This window comes from Hyaena hyaena, unplaced genomic scaffold (assembly GCF_003009895.1).
Source record: "Hyaena hyaena isolate Hyena2069 unplaced genomic scaffold, ASM300989v1 scaffold_682, whole genome shotgun sequence".
Lineage (NCBI taxonomy): Eukaryota > Metazoa > Chordata > Mammalia > Carnivora > Hyaenidae > Hyaena > Hyaena hyaena.
Window position 1 is genome coordinate 721,116 of NW_024081315.1, and position 21,372 is coordinate 742,487.

The 21,372-nt window shown below is 49.6% G+C and overlaps 1 protein-coding gene across 1 annotated transcript in view; it reads right to left on the reverse strand.

Annotated features, from left to right (window-relative positions):
• LOC120220294 (L-gulonolactone oxidase) overlaps positions 1-14,887 on the reverse strand; it is a 34,133-nt gene extending 19,246 nt beyond the window's left edge. Inside the window, exons 1-6 of the mRNA XM_039217361.1 lie at positions 14,156-14,887; positions 13,121-13,222; positions 11,226-11,351; positions 9,288-9,382; positions 3,870-3,960; positions 217-402 (exon numbers count right to left, since the gene is read on the reverse strand). Of these exons, the coding sequence (XP_039073292.1) occupies positions 217-402; positions 3,870-3,960; positions 9,288-9,382; positions 11,226-11,351; positions 13,121-13,222; positions 14,156-14,158 (603 nt within the window). The 5' untranslated portion in view covers positions 14,159-14,887. The remainder of the gene's footprint in view (positions 1-216; positions 403-3,869; positions 3,961-9,287; positions 9,383-11,225; positions 11,352-13,120; positions 13,223-14,155) is intronic.
• Between the last annotated feature and the right edge of the window lie 6,485 nt (positions 14,888-21,372).

Consider the following 21,372-nt stretch of genomic DNA (forward strand, 5'->3'; position numbering starts at 1 on the left):
TCTTTCTTCACCATACTTCTGCCATCCCCTTGCAATTCCTCTGAGCTTCACAGACCTGCTCAGAAAGGGCTCTGGCTACAGTATCCATGGGCTGAGGAAGAGCTGGCAAGGTCAGCCAGCTCCCCCAACAGGGGGTCATCAGTGGCACATGGCCCACCTGTCAGCATCCTCCACTTATTTCCTGAGGTTAAGCGGTGGCAAACAAGAAACCAGTACCTCATCCAGGGTTGAGGGGAAAGTGATCTCCTGCAAGTGGAACTGAGGAACACACTGCAGGGTGACGGTGAGGATGACTCCCAGGCAGCCCAGGTGTACCCGCGCAGCCTGGAACACTTCTGCGTTGCTGGACTCGGAGCACTCAAGAATGGTGCCATCGGCTGTCAGCAGGGTCAGCGCCACAACCTGGCAGGGGGAGAAGAGACATTTCAGAACCCGGGTGGGTATTTCCTGTAGACTTAGGGTGAGCCTCTTCCTTCCCTCTTTGTGCTTGGAAGTGAGGCCAGGGATCACTTATTCCCCAAAGATCAATGCCACCTGGCCACAGAGGACTGGGGAAAGGAAGGCTAGGTCTGGGCAGCTCAACCCTCGGGAGGGCAGGGGGCATCCGTTACATGAGGGTCCATGGGAACTCCGACCGCTGCCTTGCCTGTTCACTGTGCGGATACAGCAAGGCTCTCCTCTGTCCAGAGGATGTCCAAGATGAGACAGGGCCCCAAAGAGCAGTGAGGTGCTGGTTAAAGGTGCCTTGCAGGGCACCTGGGTGGCTCAGTCGGTTAAGTGCCCGACTCTTGGTTTCAGCTCAGGTCATGATCTCACAGTTCGTGAGTTTGATCCCCACTTTGGGCTCTGTGCTGACAGTACAGAGCCTGCTTAGGATTCTCTGTCTCTCTCTGCCCCTCCCCTGCTAGCTCACTCATTCTCTCTCTCTTTCTCTCTCTCAAAATAAATCAATAAACATTTAAAAAATACAACTTAGGAATCATTTAAAAAAAAAAAAGGTGCCTTGTGAAGGCAGAGGGAGGACATGTGTGTGCATCTGGGCTAGGACTGTCCCCGCTGTCCCCCACAGCCCAGGAGCCAGGGGCCCCTGCAGCGTCTCTCAGCCTGTTACTTCTCTTGGGCACCATCTCAGCCAAGCTGAGAGCCCATCCTCTCTTTCAGGGACCCACTCACCTCGGGAATTAGAGTCTCCTGCTTGGCTACACCCAATCAGAAACCATGGTTTCTGCAAAGGGTGGGGCGTTCAGCAAGAAACAGGTGATTAACTCCAGTCTCTCTCTCTCTCTCTCTCTCTGTCTCTGTCTCTCTCTCCCTCTCCCATTTCCAGAGGAACCCTCTTTCATTGCTGTTTAAGTACTTCTCCATACTCTGCTACCCACTAATTTGGATGGAAATTGCTTTTGACATGTGTAGTTGGCGGCTCGGTGCTTGGGGTGAGAGAATAGAGAAAGCTGAACCAATTCTAATTAGCAGAGACCAGGGCCATAGGCAAGAGATTGGCAGAAATGGGGCGTGATGGCCATCTGTAGGCGTGAGGCCGTCAGAATGATTTCTATAAAAACCAGATGTTGTCTACGACCCAGGGCTGTAAATGAGCACTGGCCAGTGAAACTGCTCAGCAGGGTCCAGCAGCAAATAAAGGTGGGCACCGCTTTACTAGCTGTGTGACCCTGGGCGTGTTATTCAACCTCTCTGTTTCCTCACTTGTAAAATGAGGGCAAGAACTATCTCAGAGAGAGTGTGTGAAGTTTCCAGCTGAGTGTCTGGTGCACAGTGGACATTAAAGATGTCAATCCCCTACTCCCACCCTACCCCCACCCCCGCAGCTCCCTGTCATCGGCAAAATTCATAAAATTAAACAGCAGGGTTCTCCCACTGCTTTCCTGGGGCTGGTTCGGGTCAGCTGAGCTCCTTAAGAGAAGGGACCAGTAAATCTCATGTGCATTTTGATTTGTGGCCACTCGGATTTATTCCATACTCTGCTGAACATTTTTTAGACATTGCCATCAGCCCTGGATAGCAGACCACGACCGTGGCCTGATCTGGGGTCAGGGGCTGGCTATTGTGCTGTCACCCCCAGGTGCCACTGAGCCCACCTGGGCATGGAACCCAGCTTTGGAGGGGGAAGTCGTGGCATGTCCACGGAGGGCTCCAAGTACCTGGGAACCAGGTCCCACAAAACTCAGCATGCTTTGCTGCAGCAGCTCTTAACCGGTGGGAGGAGTGGGGCATGATTACCACTGGGTTCCCTGTGCTTCCCCTTCCCTGGCTCACACCCTTCCCTCAGGATGCCCCCTTCCTGCCTGGGGATGCTCTGGGGCTCTTGTGATAGAAAGACAGAGTGGAGAAGGAAAAGAGCAACCGGTGCCAGTGCACAATACTGACGACAAAGCAAAGTGAAGTTTTAAGGAAAAAGCATGAACTAGGTCTCCCTCATGGTGTTCGAGAAAACCAATACAACGCTAAGTGAATCTCTGAGAAATTGCTTTGGGCTGTTTTCTTTGCTCTCAGAGCTGCTCCAAGACTGGAGCACAGGGGACCCTGCTCTCAGAAGAAGTCACATTTAGACAGTGCTTGCTGGGGTGTGTGTCTACCTCGGCATGTTGCACAGGAGAGAGCCATACACCTGGGTAGCTGACTTAAGCGACCTGTGTGGTCCAGCCCCCAGCAATGCTGAAAGTTCTTTTCTAGCCCTGAGTGTGAGCTCCAGAATATAGTGTGTCCTATATGCAAAACCTATCTCTAACATTTATGGAGCATTAACTGCGTACCCTTTGCTAAGCACCCCAGATGCATTGCTGTTGCGACCATCCCCATTTTCCAGGTGAGAAAACTGAGGCAGCCCAAGACAGAGACTTGCCAGGTCATACAGACAATAGTGGTAGAGCTGGGATGCAAAACCCAAGCCCCAGTGTTTAGCTGTAATGCTCCAGCAGCCACAGGCCCTGTGGCCCACAGGCCAGATGAGCCTTTGCAAGTGAAAACACATGGCGAGCTACCCGGGCCGCCTGGATATGGGGGCTCTTTCACCCCTGACGGAGTGCAACCAGCTTCCACATGCACATGCCAGCACCCTGCCTCACAGTACCCAGCTGGGCCTGTTAGGAAGCCCCTCTAAATACGGAAAGCCCTCCAAATGGCGGCTCCTGACACAGAAGTCAAGAGCTGTCCTTGGCTTGGCCATGTATTTCCCTTATGCTGTCTCATATCCTTCTCCTGGGTTGAGGATTATTCTCTCCAAATTACACATGAAAACAGGGATGTCCAGAGGAATAAAGAGCTTGCCTCCCTGAACACACCTCATACATGCTAGAGGTGAGGTTTGAACCCAGATCTGAGTCCAAAATCTGTGTTCATAACCAGTTCCCCAAACCAGACTCTTGCATGGATTAAGAAATGCTTTTCAGTGAAGGTCAGGTGCAGATCCAGGACCACATGTGCCAGACTCCACCCCAGGTAGCCTCGGCTCCTGTCCCAGCCCCTCCCCACTTGCTAACCTAGAAAGGCCCCTTGCCCTGTCTGGCTCCTGGCTCAGAGCTTTCAGTGAGGATGGAACCTCTTGCCCTGCTTGCCCTTTTCCACAGGGTGGCCAGGAGGCTCCTGAGAGGCAAGGGTGCCTCAGCATGCTTCACCACTTGTGTCTGTTGGGAGTGAATGAGGTTTAGAAGCAATAATGGGGCTGGAGGGCTCCTGCCAAGTCTCTGTCAGAGGGGGAACATTGGGTGGCTTTGAGGCCCTATAAGGAGCAGAGCCAACCCTGCCCATGGAGACCCTGATTTCCCAGGAGCTCTGGTGAAGAGGCTCCATCCCATCCCTGACCCCTCTCCCCCACCCCCCAGTCAGTGGGGCGGAGAAGCAGGCAGACTCACCTGGGTGGCTAGGATGCCATGTTTGATCCCTGTGTTGTGTGTTCCGGACCCAATGACGCCCCCTGCAGTCACATCTGACACAGCTCCCAGGCTGGGGTCAACAGGAGAGGCAAAAGGGACACAAGGGACCAGTCAGGCTTCCTTGGGACAATCCCTACCCCCTCCACTGGGTTGCAGCACTAGGCTCCTCAGAGCAGAAGAATTGATTCATCTCTTGCCTGGGTTCTGGCCCTGAATGTATCATGACTTAGCTTGTCTGACTGGTTGGCCCTTCTCTTCTCTGAGCCTCAGTTTCCTCATCACAGTGGCCTGTCAGAGAAGCTGCTAGGGGCATGACTCAGCCCCGAGGTTTCCACAGCGTAGAACATCCCCTTCCTCTGTCCCCCATCTGCCAACAAGATCTTCGCTAACCAGCGGCCCGAACGCACCTGCTAACACCTCTCTAGACCCAGCCTATCAGGGCCTGCTGAGTCCCTGAGGGAGTGGCCTGATTCAAACAGCTCCCACAGCTGTCCCAGGAAGGTGTGTGGAGACAGGAGCTTCCCTGAGCAGTCAGGAAGGGGGGAGGGAAAGTGTGTCACCTCCAGGCTCAGAAACTGTCAGTGGTGGGGGTGGGGGGGCCCTGGGTGGCCTCAGTTAGTTAAAGCATCTGAATCTTGATTTCAGCTCAGATCATGAGTTCGAGCCCCGCGTCAGGCTCTGTGCTGACAGTATGGAGCCTGCTTGGGATTTGGTCTCCCTCTCTCTCTGTTCCTCCCCTGCTCACTTTCTATCTCCCTCTCTCAACAATAAATAAATAAACATTTAAAAAAAAACAAAAGAAACTGTCAGGGGCTCCTCGGGGCCCCTAGGATAAGCCCACATCTCTCAGCCCAGAGTTCTGGGCCTTTAAAGGAATAAGAACAGAACTGTGTGTGCATGAGAAGATCAGGGGCTCCAAGGGGAGCAGGATGGCTCTGGAGGCGTGTGATTTGGGGGCCGGAATTAGAAAGAGGTGCCCAAATCTCAAGGTCAAGGAAAAAGAGCGGCTCAAGAGTTCAAAACTCTTCCTTCTCAGGAATGTTCCCTGAGACATCCCAGCCCCAGCTTAAAGGAGAAGGCAACTGATGCTCACCAAGGGCCCCCGGGGTGCCCAGGTGGTGGGCGCGTTGGATGAAGCACAATAACTTCACAGTAGCCCAGCCCCCTCAGTTTACACCGCAGAGCTGGGTGTGCCCACCCTCTCACAGACACAAAATGGGAGGGTGGGGATTTGGCACGCCCTGGCTGTCAGCACAGACTGACAGCCTCTGAGGCAGGCAGGGCCCTGGCCCCCAAAAGTGTTGGGGGACACCAGCCGCTAATGATTGGAAAGTCCAGCCTCAGACCTTCCCGTGGAGGTGATGAGACCTCCGGGCTGTCCTGGAAGAACGGGAAGAGGACAAAAAAACCCCAAAGCCTTTCCAGCTCCCCGTACCCCTGCCACACCTCCCCTGGGTGCCGGTCTTGTTTCTTTGTCCACATTAGTTGTGTTACATCTGAAAATTCCAGAATGTGAAAAGAGGATCATAGAATCCTGCCCCAGTGAAATCCTCCAACGCGCGGGAAGGTGTCACTCGAAGATGTTCATCACAGTGTTATGTACTGTGGTGAAAACCAGAACGGCGATGTGTCTTCTCTTCTCCATGAGCTTTGCCGGACAAAAAAGCAATTCAGAAACAGGCTTGTGACCCCCATGTGAAAAGAAATAAACTGGATAAAAGTGAGGCCCTCAAGGAGAAGGGTCAAGGAAGGAAGGCTTAGACTCTGGCCTCTGAGAGGCTGGAAATAACAAGCCAAGGGGAAAGGTTGCCTCCAGGGCCTGTTGAATGAGGCACTGACAGAGCCCAGTGAACAAGAACTGACATTTAGTGAGCACCTGATGTGGGTCATCTTTCACTCATCCAGTCCTCTGAGCACCCTGTTTTAAGACCCATTTTCTAGATGAGAACACTGAGGCCCAGATGGGTCAAAGAACTTGACTGACAGCTAATGGAGGAAGAAGCAAGATTTATACCCAGGCTACTTGCTTCTAGACCTGGGGTCTACACCATGCTGCCATCCTGCCTCCTCTGGGTCACCTCACAGTGGAATGTTCCAGAGCCTTCCAGCTATGTGACATTGGTAAGCCACTTTGCCTCAGACCCTGGTTTCTTCATCTGTAAAAGGGTTATATCCCTCGCCTCTCAAGCCCCTGGCGTGTGGTCTGACATAGCTCGGTGCTTCCCTTCAGCTCCCAGCCACAGCTACTCCTGACATCCCCATAGCATCCTTAGAGGTATCCACCTAGGCTCCCCCGAGGTACGCAGGATAGGAGGTGTGACTACCTCCGAGGGGGCAGAAGGACCCATGCAGATAGTGCTTGAGGAGGACTGGGTCCCCAGGGAGGACAGGGACACATTACAAACTGGGCACAGACATGCTTCAGAGCCCAGCAGCTAATGCCCATAGTTGACAGACCATCTCTTCCTGTGATCCTTGTCACAGACTCTCACTATCTGCTCATAGGCCCCTGCACACCCCACACGCTCTCGCCCTTTTGGACTTTTCTCTCTCTCTCTTTTTTAAGTGTTACCTGTTTTTCTTTTTTTAAACTTTATTTATTATTTAAAAATTTTTTAATGTTTAGTTAATTTTGAGTGACAGAGACAAAGCGTGAGCGGAGGAGGGGCAGAGAGAGAGAGAGAGAGAGAGAGGGAGACACAGATTCTGAGGCAGGCTCCAGGCTCTGAACTGTCAGCACCGAACCCGACATGGGGCTCAAATTCACGGACCATGAGATCATGACCCGAGCCAAAGTCAGATGCCCAACTGACTGAGCCACCCAGGTGCCCACTTTATTATTTATTTTGAGAGAGAGAGAGCAGGGAGAAGGGCAGAGAGAGAGGGAGAGAGAATTCCAAGCAGGCTCTGCACTGCCAGCACAGAGCCCAACATGGGACTTGAACTCACAAACTGAGATCATGACCTGAGCCAAAATCAAGAGTCAGATGCTTAACCAACTGACTGACCCAGGCACCCCTCCTGCTTGACTTCTGCTCATAATGTTTCTTCTGCCTGGTTCCCTTCTCTCCTCTTTTTTTTCTGGTTTATTCCTGCTCATCTTTTAGCACTCAATCCAGGGGCTCCTTGTACAAGCTTCCTGATTCCCATCCCCTCACATGCTCCTCTGCCTACCGGGGCTGAACCCAGAGCCCCTGAGAACCCTGAAGTGCCTGGAATACTTCTCTGACATTGAACCTATTGCCCTGCATTATGCTTCTCCCTTTGTGTGTCTGTCTGCCCCTTGCCAGCAGCTCCTTGAAGTGGGATTGGGCTTTTATTCATCTTTGCCTCTTCAGGGCCTGAACAAGACCTGCACGTGCTAGACACCCCATAAATGCTTGAGTGGCCATGATCTTTAGAGAAGCAGGAACAGGATGGTTTCCAGAGTAAAAGTGGTGTGGTGATGCCTCAGGGCCTGTGATAAGACAGCTAAGGCAAATGGATCACCTCTACCTGAAGACAAACCACAGGCTTCCTTGGGAGCAGTTCCCAGCTGCAAAGAGATTGCTACCCCAATATCCCAAACACAGTCACCTTTTTCCAACAGTTGAATCATTGACACCACGTTCGGATGAAGAGAGGAGTGCAGCCACAGGTAGGCACCCCAGGAGGTCAGCATGCCCTTCCACTCCTCCATGCTTATTTTGCATATTTTTCTGACTGGGTCCATACTGTTGTTTATTGCAAGTTCTAAGAAAAATTTAATCCAGGGATACAGCTGGGTGGCACAGTCAGTTAAGCATCTGACTCTTGGTTTGTGCTCAGTTCATGATTTCATGGTTCGTCAGTTTGAGCCATGCATGGAGCTCTGCACTGACACTGTGGAGCCTGCTTGGGTGCTGGGAGCCACACCGGCCTCGTTGGATGCGCTGGATGATGGTCACAGCGAGGAAATGGCAGTGTTTGCACAGCTCCTGCCATGAGAAATGAAAACTGGTATCTCCTTCTGCTACTACTGGCTCTGTTGGAAATGAGCCTGCTGGTATTGACCAGGCCTCACAATATTCCAGATCAGACTGATATTCCCCACACAGATACCTTATAGGGTAAGGCTTATTCCTGCCTCTTCAAATGAGATTTTAGATATAAGCACTGTGAATGATTGTCAAAAAGGCTCTTCTTATGGGCCTTGCAGATCCAAGACTTAGATAATAAAGGGGGTTAAGAACACAAGAGTTACAATTGAGCCTGGCCCCGAGACAAAAAGCCTAATTTAGAGTTAGGAACAGATAAGGGCAGAACTTAAGTTAACACTTACACCTTTTCTAACTGGTGATGTATGGCAGTCCCTTCCCTAAGGCGTACTTTCCACAAACACCCTCCCTTACGTTGGCGGCTGGGATGAGGATAGATAAGAGTAGCTAAAACATAACCCAAAAACAAAGACCAACATGTTTAGGGCCTCCGTGGTGTTTACACATATAGCATCAAGTCAAAAATGTTTCCACAAACAACTTATTAACCAGCTCAAAAACATTCACCCTCTTGTGAGCCAGACAAAATGATTCCTAGCCTATCTATATACAACTTAACCTATGTCCCAATCTTTGTGTTATTAACTTAGAACAAATATGTATGTCATCCTGTTTTTCACTAAGAACATCCTTTCTTTAGTTGTAAGATTTATTCAATCTCACTATGATTGGGGTAATTCTGCAAGAATACTTCCATAAAACCTGTTTTTGTACACTTTCCAAAGCATCTTATCACAAAGAGTTTTCCATTGTAAAAATTCCTTTTTCTGATCTCCTGTTGTCATTTGACCTATAAATAAAGACGCCAAAACCAACAGGGCAGAGATGCCTGCTTGGTGACCAGAAAGATTCTTGTGGCTCTGCCAACCCTCCCTCACCAACACTGTCCATCCTTCAGGGACCCCTGGACCCGCTGGAGCTGGCCTCTGGCACTTGGGATTCTCTCTCTCCCCTTCTCACTGCTCCTCCCCCACTTGTGCTGTGTCTCTCTCTCTCAAAATAAATAAACTTTAAAAAAAAAAAAAAAGGGAGCAGCTCTTTCTGCCCACACATCCTGTCCCTATGCTTTAATAAGGTCACCATTTTGCATCCCCCACCAAAAAAATCTTAATCCATGGTTTCCCTGCCCCTTTACAAGACTGTTACTTAATGCTTGGCCCATCTCTGGCCTGTTTCTTTCTATTCTCACACAATAGTCCCTTAAGGGGGGCAGATAGGGAGATAGGTACCCCAAGGGGGAAGAAAAGGGGTCCAGAGAAAGAGGATGCACCCTGGGAAGTGTTTCTCTCTCTCCTGCCAGATCCTTGAGTGTCCGGCTGAGGCCAGGGCAAGGGGTGGTGGGTAGCATTGGTCCCACCAGGAATGGGAGAGTGGTTCTTACTTGGACAAGGCCAGGCCATGCTCGCCCAGCTGTGGGTGCAGGTCAGCCAAGAGGATCCCGGCCTCCACCGTCACCTGCTTCTTCTCTGTGTCCACCTGCAAGAGACCAGCATAGGCTGCCATGAATGAGACTATCAGCCAGCCCTCCCCCAGCAGCCATATTCCCATGAGTATGAGCAAGCCTGTCCCAGCCTGTGGTCAGCTCAAGCCACCTCTTGCTGCAGGCAGCTGAAGGGCATGTGGGCAGAGCCTTGGAGCGCTGGAGCTCTGGGAATACAGTAATCCTCCCTTATCTACAGGGGACACTTTCCAAGATCCCCAGCAGATGACTGAAGCCACATCTAACACTGAACTTTATATATACTCTATGTTTCCTATGTTTACCTATGATAAAGTTTAATTTATAGATTATGCACAGTAAGAGAGTAACAACAATAACTAAAGATAAAACAAAACAATTGTAACAATATATTGTAATAAAAGTTACAGGGATGGGAGATAATAAAATGCCTGTGTGATGATGGGATTGAGATAAAGGATTTAGGAATTGTGACGTAGGATTAGGCTACAGTTGACCTTCTGATATGTCAAAAGGTAGATCATCTGCTTTCAGAGAGTGGTTGACTTCTGAAACCAAGGAAAATGAAACCACAGATAAGGCGGGGACTAGTGTATTCTGTATAACCCCTTCTTCTCACAGGGGAAGGAAATAAGGAGCAGGGAAAAAAAGGGGTTCGCTCAAGGTCACTGCCACAACTGCACTTTTCTCCAGCCCCACCCCACCGGGACTAGAAGGTGGGATTCCTGGATGGTCGTGCAAAGCCACCGACTAAGGAGGACCTATGCCTGCAGGGGCTTGATTCTACTAAACCGAGACCCAGTTCCCCACTTATTCTTACCCGGGGAGGTCTCAGGCAAAGACAGAGGACTGGAAAGAGACAGGAGTTTCCTGCCACACACAAGAAGGGTTATAGAAGATCCCTGGCAGCCCAGGGAGGTAGGAGCAGGCTCTGCTTTCACAGGGAGGAGACTGAAGTTCAGGGACTTCGAGTTGCTCATCCAAGGTCATGCAAACAATGGCAGTGGAACGGAGAGGAGAATTCACATCTGTGGGACTCCAAATCACAGCTTGTGCTCAAGCTCGTTCCACTGACCCTGAGCACAGAGCTGGGCAAAACCAACTGTTGGAGTCCAACCCTCACTAATTAGCAATCAGAGTTCATTACTGCCATGACTGACGTCTTGACCAGGACATTTTCTATGGGGTGGAGACTGTCAGCCTGAGCAAAGAAATACATAATGGAGAGAAATCCAGAACTTCTGCCAGCACGGCTGGGGGAAGAGGGGGAGGTTATCTGGCAAAAACTACAGTTCAGGAGAGCTGGCCCTGCAAGGTGAGAAAAGAAGTCCTCCTAAGGTGCAGGGCACCTGTCTGGCCTCTCCTTCTTGGCAGGTGCTGGCTGAAATGCACAGCATCTAAGCACAACACTGGTGTTAGACTCCTAAGTTTGTGCCCAGCACTGCTAATAATCTGCTGTGTGATCCTAGGTACATCACTCACCCTCTCTGATCTCATTTCCCCATATGTAAAACTAGTTAGGTGTAAACCCTTCCGGATCTGTGACCATGAGTCCATCTTTGGGGATCTGATTTGCCATTGTTCTAGAGAAGCCGAGAGGAGGCACCAGGAGGGAGGAGCCAAACATTCTCTCTGTGGCAACAAGGAGGCGCGAACAGCTGACGAGAAGCCTGAACAAGCCTAGGGAAGGCTCCGGGGAGGGGTGACCATGGGCAGGTCAGAAATTGGGGTGTCACTTTGGACTCAGGAGCAGGGAGAGGATCAGGCCTGAGGGCAAAGGCTAAGGAGTTTCCGCGCAAGATCTGGGACAGAGGCTGAGGCCAGGGAAAGCAGAGGTGGGGGGCTGAGGGCTCTGAGTACCTGGAGAAGCCGGTTCATCTTGCCCATGTGGATCATGAAGCCATCGGTGCAGGCGATGTCCGAGGGTGAGTGGCCACCGCCCACCACCTTCACCCGCTTGTTCTGCTGCCTGGCCAGGGCCAGCACCTGCCAAGGCAATGCTGGAGTCAGCCGCAGGCCAGAGACTCCTCTGCAGGGCCTAAGGGGGGCAGCCCACCCAGGCTGGGCACCGTCCCTTCTCCCCCAGGTTTCCAAGGCTCCTGCCTGGCTGGAGGCTGCTGTGCAGTCCAGCCCAGGAAGGAGAGCCTTCAGAGTAAGGTTCCAGCTCCTCATCTTGTCTCACATGGGCTCAGCTGCCTGGAATGAAGGTTGCTAGTGGTGAAAGTGGCTTTGACTTTGCACCTGGGTCTACCCCAGGCCCAGCTCTAGTCTCTAGTGGTCACTGAATGAATACATAAATAAATGCATGGTATCACCTAAATGAAGCCATTCCCTTTCACCTTCATGTCCCTGCTCCAAAACCTCATATCTGGTACCTGGAACACTGGTCCACAGTGTACCACAAGGGGTTCCATAAGCAAGTGAGATTGAGAAGTGTTCTGTGCAGGGACAGTGAGAGGTGCTGGGTGTCCCAGCAGGGACAGTGCTGGGAGGATACAGTGGAAATCAAGCCAAGCATGGTCTTACATCCTTATGAGAGAGAGGGCCAGAAGCATCAACATGTTCAAGTCGACAAATAATTTGCAAGTTAGGAATATGCAATGAAGGAAACAAACAAGGAGCTGAGACAGAGACCCCTGGGGACACACTTCAGGTAAAGTGGTCTCAGAATGCACTGAGGAGCTGAAGTTTACCCTGAGCCCTAAAGGATGAAAAGGAGTTAGTCATGTGAAAAGGGAAGGTATAGGCATTCTGGCAGTGGGAACAGCAAGTGCAAAGGCCTGGGGGTAGGAAAAACTCTGGTTTGTCATAAGACAAAGGATGTGTCCTTCCACAAAGGATGAACCAAGGCCAGGTGATACATGGCCTTGTGAGTCAAGCTGGGCTTTTACTCCACAAATAATAGGGAGCCTGTGGGGGTGCCTGAGTGGCTCAGTCAGCTAAGTGTCCGGCTTCGGCTCGGGTCACAAGCTCACGGTTCACGGATTTGAACCCTGTGTCAGGTCCTGGGCTAACAGCTCCGAGACTGGAGCCTGCTTTGGATTCTGTGCCTCCCTCTCTCTCTCTGCCTCTCCCCTGCTTGTGCTCTCCCTCTCTTTCAAAAATAAATAAATAAACATTAAATAGTCAGCCTGTGAAGGGAGCCCAATCCACATTTTAAGAAAATTATTTTTGCTGAGGTGGAGAGTACCTTCAAAGGAAGTGAGAATTGAAGCAGGGAGACCAGGGCCAAGGCCGCCGGAGGTCATGGTGAGTGAGGAAGGGATGGTGGACAGGGCATGGAGAGTGGCTGTGCTGCCGAAGAGAAGGGGATGGGTTCTGGAAACTTCTGGGGCAAGACTTGCTGATCACAGATAAGGGTAAAGAAAAGACCGTGACCCACTTTCCTGGCATCTAGTGTGAGCACCCAGGCGCCCCCTGCAGAGATGGGGATAGAAGAGGTTGAAGTCAACAACAAAAGAGAATCAAAACACTGGAAATGTAGTTTGGGGCGTGTAAGTCTGTGATGACCTTGAAGCACACAGGAGAGAGGTTGCATGTGGGTCTGCAGCCTGAAAGGAGATCTGAGCTGGAGACAAAATGCTGGCATCCCTGATGGCACGGTAGGGTATAATGTGGAGCATAGCAGGGGCATGGGGGCCAGAAGCCCAGAACTTTTCTGGTGGGCTTCATGGAACTCTGGGAGGGTGGGGGCAGGGGCTCCCAGCTTCCTGTTTGAGGCGGGGCCTGGTCTATAGCCCTGGAGGGACACTCACCTCTCTGACCTCCTCCACGGACGTGGGCTGGTAGTACATTTCTGGGCAACAGCCATAGGTCCTAGCCCAGTTTTGGAACTTGACTCCCTTGTACCCATGGACCTGTGATAGAAAAAGAGCTGGGTCACCACAGACATGTGGCCACAGGCTGCCCTGATGCCCCTCCGTGCTCAGGCCAATGCAGGATGGAAGGCTGCGGCCAGGGCGCTGAGCCAGGCTCCTGTGCCCTGGTCACGTCTCAGGGCCAGTGGGAAGATTAAACGGGCATCCGAAGCTCTTCAGCTATGTGCAGGACTTCCTGCTGTTCTCTCCCTTGACCCCTCCTGGCCACGAGGGCAGGGCACACAGAGAACACTGTCTGTTCTTAGCAGAAGGGACAGGGTTGGGGGTGGAGCATGAAAAAGCAGGACTCAGGGCTCCTGCCCCTCACCCCACTCTGTTCCAGGCTCCTCTCTGAGGAACCCAGCAGAGGGTGTACTCTGGTCCAGCAGGGACACTGGGGAAGGGGCTGCACGCACTGGCCTGGTGGCCCAAGAAGGACTTGGAGCTGGCCTTCAGCTCTCCTACAAGGCTTCTCCCACTCAGACGGGCCAAGTCTGGAAGCCTCTACAGCAGCCTTTCTGGCCTCTAAACCAAAGCAGGGAGCTGTGGGGATAAGCTTCCCATGTGTTAGACATAAGCACTATACAAGATACTCTACACATGATATCTTATTTAGACCTCATAACAATGCCACAAAGTAGGTAATATTACTCCCATTTTCAGGAGCAGAAACCAAAGCTCAGAGAGGTGAGGTAAGTGCCCTAAGCACACACAGCAATCAAATGAAGACACTAAGAGTATGACCCAGCCCTTACTCTCTTCCATGCTTTCCCCACCAGTGCCACCCCTAGAGCCTCAAGTCCAATTCAAGAGGTTCCCCATGGCCTCCCCTTGGCCCTAGACTTGACCTAACTCCATCCTCCCATGTCTGGCCCGTGGGCCCAGCTTGAACACAACCCTGTGGAGCTGACCGGCTGTGCTCTGTGATCCTACCATGGCTCCGGCAGTGGGTCAGTGGCCTTGGTGGACTGTGGCTTCCTCCAGGAACAGAGCACTGGGCAGCAGGGTGCCGAGGCAAGGTGGGGCCAGAGTCCGGAGCAGGCAGCACAGCGGCCTCCGAGCTCAGGGCTGGCTCCTATCTACTGCATACCGAGGGGCTTCGCGGCAAAGGTGGGTAAACAGGGTTGCGACAAGCTCCACCCGGACAGATAGCAGCCCAGGCCCTGCCCCCTGCCCCGGGGGCCCTTCTCAGCTGGTGGAAGAGCAGAGTTTAAGAGGCAGCTGCTCTGTCCCTGGATTCTACTTGAGCTCTGACCCCAACTTTGGACATTCTGGACCCAAAGGACCCGCAGCTTCCAAATGGGATCCTTAATTCCATAGGTCAGTGGAGGCTATGACATGGGGGGTTCTGTGGGGGATCTTAATGCAGGGGGTTCCTTGGTGTCCGCTTGGAGGAGGGCACACATGGCACCCCAGTGCAGTGCAGTGAGCATCTGTGTTAGCTCATTTGTCCGATTTGGGAGATGAACACACCAAGCTTCCCATCGCTAGAGAGACATGACAGGAGGCTGGTGGCCATAGCACAGGGTGGGGGGAGACGAGAGACATGCAGCTCAGGCACTCTTCCAGCAGAAGCCTCCCCCAGGCTCTATGCAGACAGCCCTGGGTTCCTCCTCCAGGCTCTGCCTGTTAACCTCCAGGAACCTCATTTTCCTCCTCAGTGAAGTTGGGGCACTTTTGCCTAATTCTCTGGGTTGATATAAAGGTTAGAGCAGATCTATGAGGAGCATGGTTCATGGGACACAACGGGAGCTTGAAATGACAGCAAGCTTGAAATGACCCTGGCTGTGAGCTTGCTGGTGGCAGTATTCTCCAGACACTACTGTCTTATTGCCAACCCCAAGCGCAGTTGTGCAATGAACAAACAAATCAGCTGCCGAGCATCTGGCTTTTCAGATGTCTCCAAGCCAAGGGCTGTTGTCTAGTGGGAGGCAGGGGCAACCGCTCTGGAGTCTGGGAGCAGGAAAGGTTGGGCTGCAGGAGTGGAGCTGGGTTAGAGATGCACAAGAAAAGTCCTGGCAAGGGCAATTGCCACGCTCACCTGTATCCCCCGGACCAGGATTTCTGCCAAGCTGCTGAGTGCATATGTGTGCGTGTGTGTGTGTGAATGATTGCATCCCCACCCCAGATGCAAATGTACAAGTATGAGGTGGGGGTCCAGCCATGTGTTCATCACAGGGAAAGCCTGGCTCAGGAGGTACTGCTCTTTACTCGGCAGCTGGGTCATGGGGAGGGGAGTCCCAGGGCCTCCCTGAGGGGAGAACTGATCTTTCAGGGAAAGGCTGTGTTATAGGGAACTGTGTTCCTCCCAAATTCCTATGGTGAAGCCTTAGCCCCCAGCCACTCAGAATGTGACTGTATTTGGAGAGAGAGCCTTGAAGTTAAGGTGAGGTCATGAGGATGGACTCTGAATAGGACTGGTGTCCTAAAAAGAGGAGCACGCAGAGGAAAGGCCATTAGAAGACTCCGGGAAAAGGCAGCCCAGGAGACAGACCTCAGGAGAACCCACCCCTGCCGACTGCTACATCTCAGACTTCCAGCCTCCAGAACTGGGAGAAAATAAATCTCTGCTGTTGAAGCCACTTAGTCCGTGGTAGTCTGTTATGACAGCCCAAGAAAATTAACGCCTGGTTTTCTCAAGCTCCCCAGGGTAAGATCTCTACGGGGGCCTTCACGAGAGAGAAGAGCAAGGCCCGGCTCCTGCCTCTGAGCCCTTTTCACTCGGGCTGTCCCTGATGAAAGACACAGGTCCTGCGCCCTCCGATGCTGCTGGCTCCACTGACTGAGAGAAGAGAGCTGCAGGAACCTCCCCATAGAACCTTAGACTCCCTGATAGCTAAAACATGGAAAGAGCCTAAGTGTCCATCAACAGACGAATGGATCAAGAAGATGTGGTTTATCTATACCATGGAATACTACATGGCAATGAGAAACAATGAAATCTGGCCATGTGTAGCAACATGGATGGACCTTGAGGGTGTTATGCTGAGCGAAATAAGTCAGGCAGAGAAGGACAAATACCATATGTTTGCACGTATAGGAGGATTAGGAGGAACTTGACGGAGGACCAAGGGGGAGAAGAAGGGCGGAAATGGTGGGGGAAAGGGAGAGAGGCAAACCATGAGAGACTCTTGAATGCTGACAAAAACTGAGGACTGATGGATGTGGGGGGGAGGGGGGGATGGGCATGAAGGAGGGCACTTTGGGGATGAGCACTGAGTGTTATGTAGAAACTAATTTGACAATAAACTATTTGTAAAAAAAAAAAAAAGAAAAAAAGAAAAAAAGAAATATGTAAAATAGAAGTTTAAAAAAAAAAAAAAAAAAAGAACCTTAGACTCCCTGGCCGGGAAAGGCAGTGCTTGGTGAGGGAGACAGTGGTTGGAAGCCTTAGGGCTGAGGGGTGGAGAAAGTAACTGGTTGGCTACTGTCCCAAAGCCCTGGAAGGAGGCCCAGGAGCTGAGGCCAACAGATGGGGTGAGCATCAAGCCCAGAAGGCAGAGGCCCATGGCAGGTAGAGGAGCGAAACGTGGAGGGTCAGTCTGGCATCACCCCAAATAACCAACTTGTTTCCCACTCACCCACACTCAGACCCAAGGTTTCTCCTTTTGGCAAATGCATTCTATGCTGAGATAGCCTTGAAGCCAGGTGCTGTGGGTGTGGGTGGGCCTGGGCTGTGCCCTGGAAAGGCGGAGAGTCTCCCTTCCCTCCTTTGAGGAGGATTTACAGAGCCTGGAGCCATGCACCGTTTTCTCTTTGCCTCTTACTACTGCCCTTGAATGGAAGGCTTTCATCCCCACCCCCTCAAGCCAGTCACATCAATTTTACAAACTGCCTTTACGGAGAAACATAAAATGATATGAAAAAAATATAAAAATCAGCAAAAGCAGTATCAGTTAATTCAATCTGCATCACCACCATCTGTGATTAAAGTGGTTTATTGCTTATTCCTTCTTGCATGAGGACTCAGCTAGTTCAATAATTGCTGAGTCTTAATTTTTTCTAACATTTGTTGGCGAGAGAAATTAATGCTACTGTTTCAGTGGTCACTGAAGCTTGTTTTTGACCTTTTCCCCTCCCATACTTGTTCACCAGTCAGAGTGAGCTCTTTAATATACAACTTATATGTGGTAACTTTGAACACTTCTTTGAAATAGTGTGAACATCTGGGAGAGTGTTTAATGACTCCTGATCTGCAGATATTACTTCCTTGTGCTACTAATTCAAGTTCACTCAATACATAAGACAAAGAAGGATGACACTGTCTAAAATGCTCCGTCTCTCAGTCCTTTTTCCACCTGAATCCAGGATAATTGATGGAGACAAAGACCAAGTACCCATCTCCTCAATCTATTCAAATGGCATAAAAGACTATAGTTGGGGGCTTTCTCTGGAATTTTCTTACTTTGAGTTACATAAGCCAAGAATTGTTTCTGTCTTTGAAATTCTGACACAAGCCAGTCACACCTACTCTCCAATGCTGATACATTCTGCCTCATTCTGGGGGTTCTGGCATGACTATCATGGAAAACAGTGATGAACTGCCTAAGAAACACAAAGTAGATGTTAACCAAGGCCTTTTAAGCTAGGAAGGTATTTTTTACTTGATTAAAAATGAGTTTACAGGGGCGCCTGTGTGGCTCAGTTGGTTAAGCATCTGACTCCTAATCTCAGCTCAGGTCTTGATCTCAGGGTCATGGGTTAAAGCCCTGCATTGGGCTCCATGCTGGGCATGAAGCCTACTTAAAAATAAATAAATAAATAAATAAATAAATAAATAAATAAATAAATAAATAAAATGTTTAAAGATAAATAATGAGTTTGTGACTTATGGGAGAAAATATTTGTAAATCTTACAAAGGGTTAATATCCACAATATATAAAGAACTCCTACAACTCAATCTGAAAGCAAACATTAATAAAAAATGGGCAAAGATGGGGTCCCTGGGTGGCTTAGTCGGTTAAGCGTCCGGCTTTGGCTCAGGTCATGATCTCACAGCCAGTGAGTAGCTGGAGCCCCACATCAGGCTCTGCTGTCAGCACAGAGCCTGTTTCAGATCTTCTGTCCTCCCCTCTCTCTGCTCCTCCCCCAGTCACGCATGCTCTCAAAAATAAACAAATATTTAAAAAAATGAAATCTTTTAAAGAATGGGCAAAGGACTTGAATAGACATTTCTCCAAAGGAGATATTCAAATGGCGAAGAAGCACAGGAAAAGATGCTCAACATCACTAAGTATTAGGGAAATGCAATCAAAACTATAGTGAGATACCTCTTCACACCCATTATCAGTAACTATGAGCTATTATCAAAAACTCAGAAAATAACAAGTGTTGGTGATGATGTGAAAAAACGAAACCTTTTGCATTGCTGATGAGAATGTAACATGGTGCAGCCATTCTGGAAAACAGTGTGGTGGGGCCTCAAAAAATTAAACCTAGAAGTACCACAGGATCCAGTAATCCTACCTCTGGGTATGTACTCAGAACTGAAAGCAGAGACTTGAAGAGATATTTGTACTCTGTGTTCACACCAGCACTATTCACTGTAGCCAAAAGGTAGAAGCAATCAAGTGTCAACAAATAGATGAATGGATAAACAAAACGTGGCATATCCACATTCTGGAATATTGCTCAGCCTTAAAAAGGAAGGAATATCTGATACACGCTACAACATAAATGTGCCTTGAGGATCTTCTACTGAGTGAAATAAGCTAGTCACAAAAAGACAAGTACTGTATGATTCCACTTATAGAGACCAAGAGTAGAATGGGGATTCCCATGGTTGGGGAGAGGGAGAACTGGGAGTTAGTGTTTAATGGGTACAGTGGTCTCAGTTTGGGACAATGAAAAGGTTCTGGAGATGGATGGAGGTGATGGTTGCAAACAGAGTGAGTGCACTTAATGCCACAGAACTGTATACTTGAAAATAGTTAAAACAGCAAATTTTAATGTATATTTTACTACAGTGATTGTGAAAAAAAAAGTGAGCTCACAGGAGTATAAACATCATTGATATTCTTTCAAATGTAGGTACCATGTAATGGTACATTACCATATAATGTAAATATGGCAAAATGTAAGTAAACTGACAAAGTGATCCCACTCATACCTTATGAATACCAAAGCGGTAAACCTCTACAGTAACTGTAAATCCTTCAGCTGTGTTAGTAAAAAAATTATTGCGTTTCTGTTTTATGCAGCAGACACCCACTGAATGCTAGCAGATTCATAGATGACTAGAACCTGGAGGTCTCCTTCCAAAATTAATTCTATATACCAGGAGTCTTAATAAGAGTCACCTTCCTTCTTCCCTCCTTCCTTCCTACCCTTCTTCCTTCCTTCCCTCCTTCCTTCCTCCCACCCTCTCCCCTCCGTTCCTGCCTTTCAGTCTCTTTTAAAGTGGGCTCCACACCCAACACAAGGCTTCAATTCACAACCCCGAGATCAATAGTCTCATGCTCTACCTACTGAGCCAGCCAGGCACCCCTAGTCTTATTCCATCAAGTCTTGGGATGGTGAAAACAGTCATGCCAATTGGCCATTCACCCAGTAGGGCATCAAAATGGAGAATCTGAAATCGACTCATTTATCCATCCATGCATCTGTGCTTTCATTCTCTGATTTATTCAGCAAACACTGAATAAGCATCTACAAAATGCCAGGTATCTGCTGGGTCAGGATGGAGGATGAGTCACCTAGATAGGCAGTTGCCAATCCAAAGGGCCTTACAGTCTCATGGGGCAGACAGTTAACAACCAGGTGCAGTAGCCAACACTTGGAAGATACTTCTATGACTGCTAAGAAAATATTTTATCCTTTCTTGATAGATGGATTCCTTTGAACAGTGAGGTATGATGTTTCTCACCCAATTCCTGTTGCATAAACCTTTGAGGTTCTGACTGAGATATTCTAGCTATTGTTTGTTCTGTATTTGTGCTTATGTTGATGTGAATGACATGCAAACTGGCCTAGAGTCACTTCAAGGCCTAACACCAGGGGTTCACTGTACCCCAAGGGAGGCAGAAATAGTTTTTTTGTCCCATCTGTTCTAACAGACTCAGAAGACATTTCTCCTGGAAACCTTGGCTATTGCTAGCTGACAGCCACTAAGTGCAAAGACATAATTTGTGAGTGACTGCAACCCCCTTTGGAGAGCTCCGTGGCCCTACCGATATGCAGGTGTAATGGAGAATATGGGGTCTGCCATGCCTCTTTGTAGCAGAGTTCCCTTAGCGAGGTCAATACATTTGTTATTTAAGTCCTTTGAAGTCATGAAATGAATGTCACACTGTATACTTAAAAGAACTTGCACACACTCCCAGCAAGTTGTACTTAAACTGGCATCTAAAAAATCTGTCTTAATGAGGTCAGGGCCCTTTGCCACTACAGCCACAGTGGCTGATTGACGTGTGGGCTGAAGCTCTCACAGCAGTGGGGAAACACACAGTTCTAGATACTTGTAGTGTTTTCTCATATAACCTGAAGACTCTTCCAATCCAGGAACCTCTGTGACCCTCAACCTACCTGACTGGTTATATTCTTGTTGCGAAATCTATGGACTTGATTCATTTGACCCTTATTTGAGATTGAACATACTCAGTTTTAATAGAATATCTGACTTATACAGTGATCCCCCCCCACCACCAGGTCACTAATTTTCCTTTTATTTTATTTAATTTTTTTAATGTTTATTTATCTGAGAAAGAAAGATGGAGGAGGAGGAGAGAGAGAGGGAAACACAGAATCCGAAGCAGGCTCCTTGTTCTGAGTTGTCAGCACAGAGCCCAATGTGGGGCTTGAGCTCACAAACTACGAGATCACAACCTGAGCTGAAGTCAGACATTCAACTGACTGGGCCACCCAGGCACCCCATTAGTTTGCCCTTTAAATGGGCCCTTTAATTTACAGACCCAAAAGGAAGGAGGTGGTGGTGGTGTGGCTGGAAATTTAAAGTCCACATAGGCCTTGTCCTAGGATAAACTAGAAAGCTTATAGCTAATACTTTCACAGCGCTTCCTCTGTGCCAGATGCTGTTCCAGGTCCCTGTACACATTAACTCATTTGGTACTCACAATCACCTAAGAGGCTGGTACTCTTCATGTACTCTTTGTAGATGAGGAAATGAGGCACAGGAAAGCCTTTCTTGAGG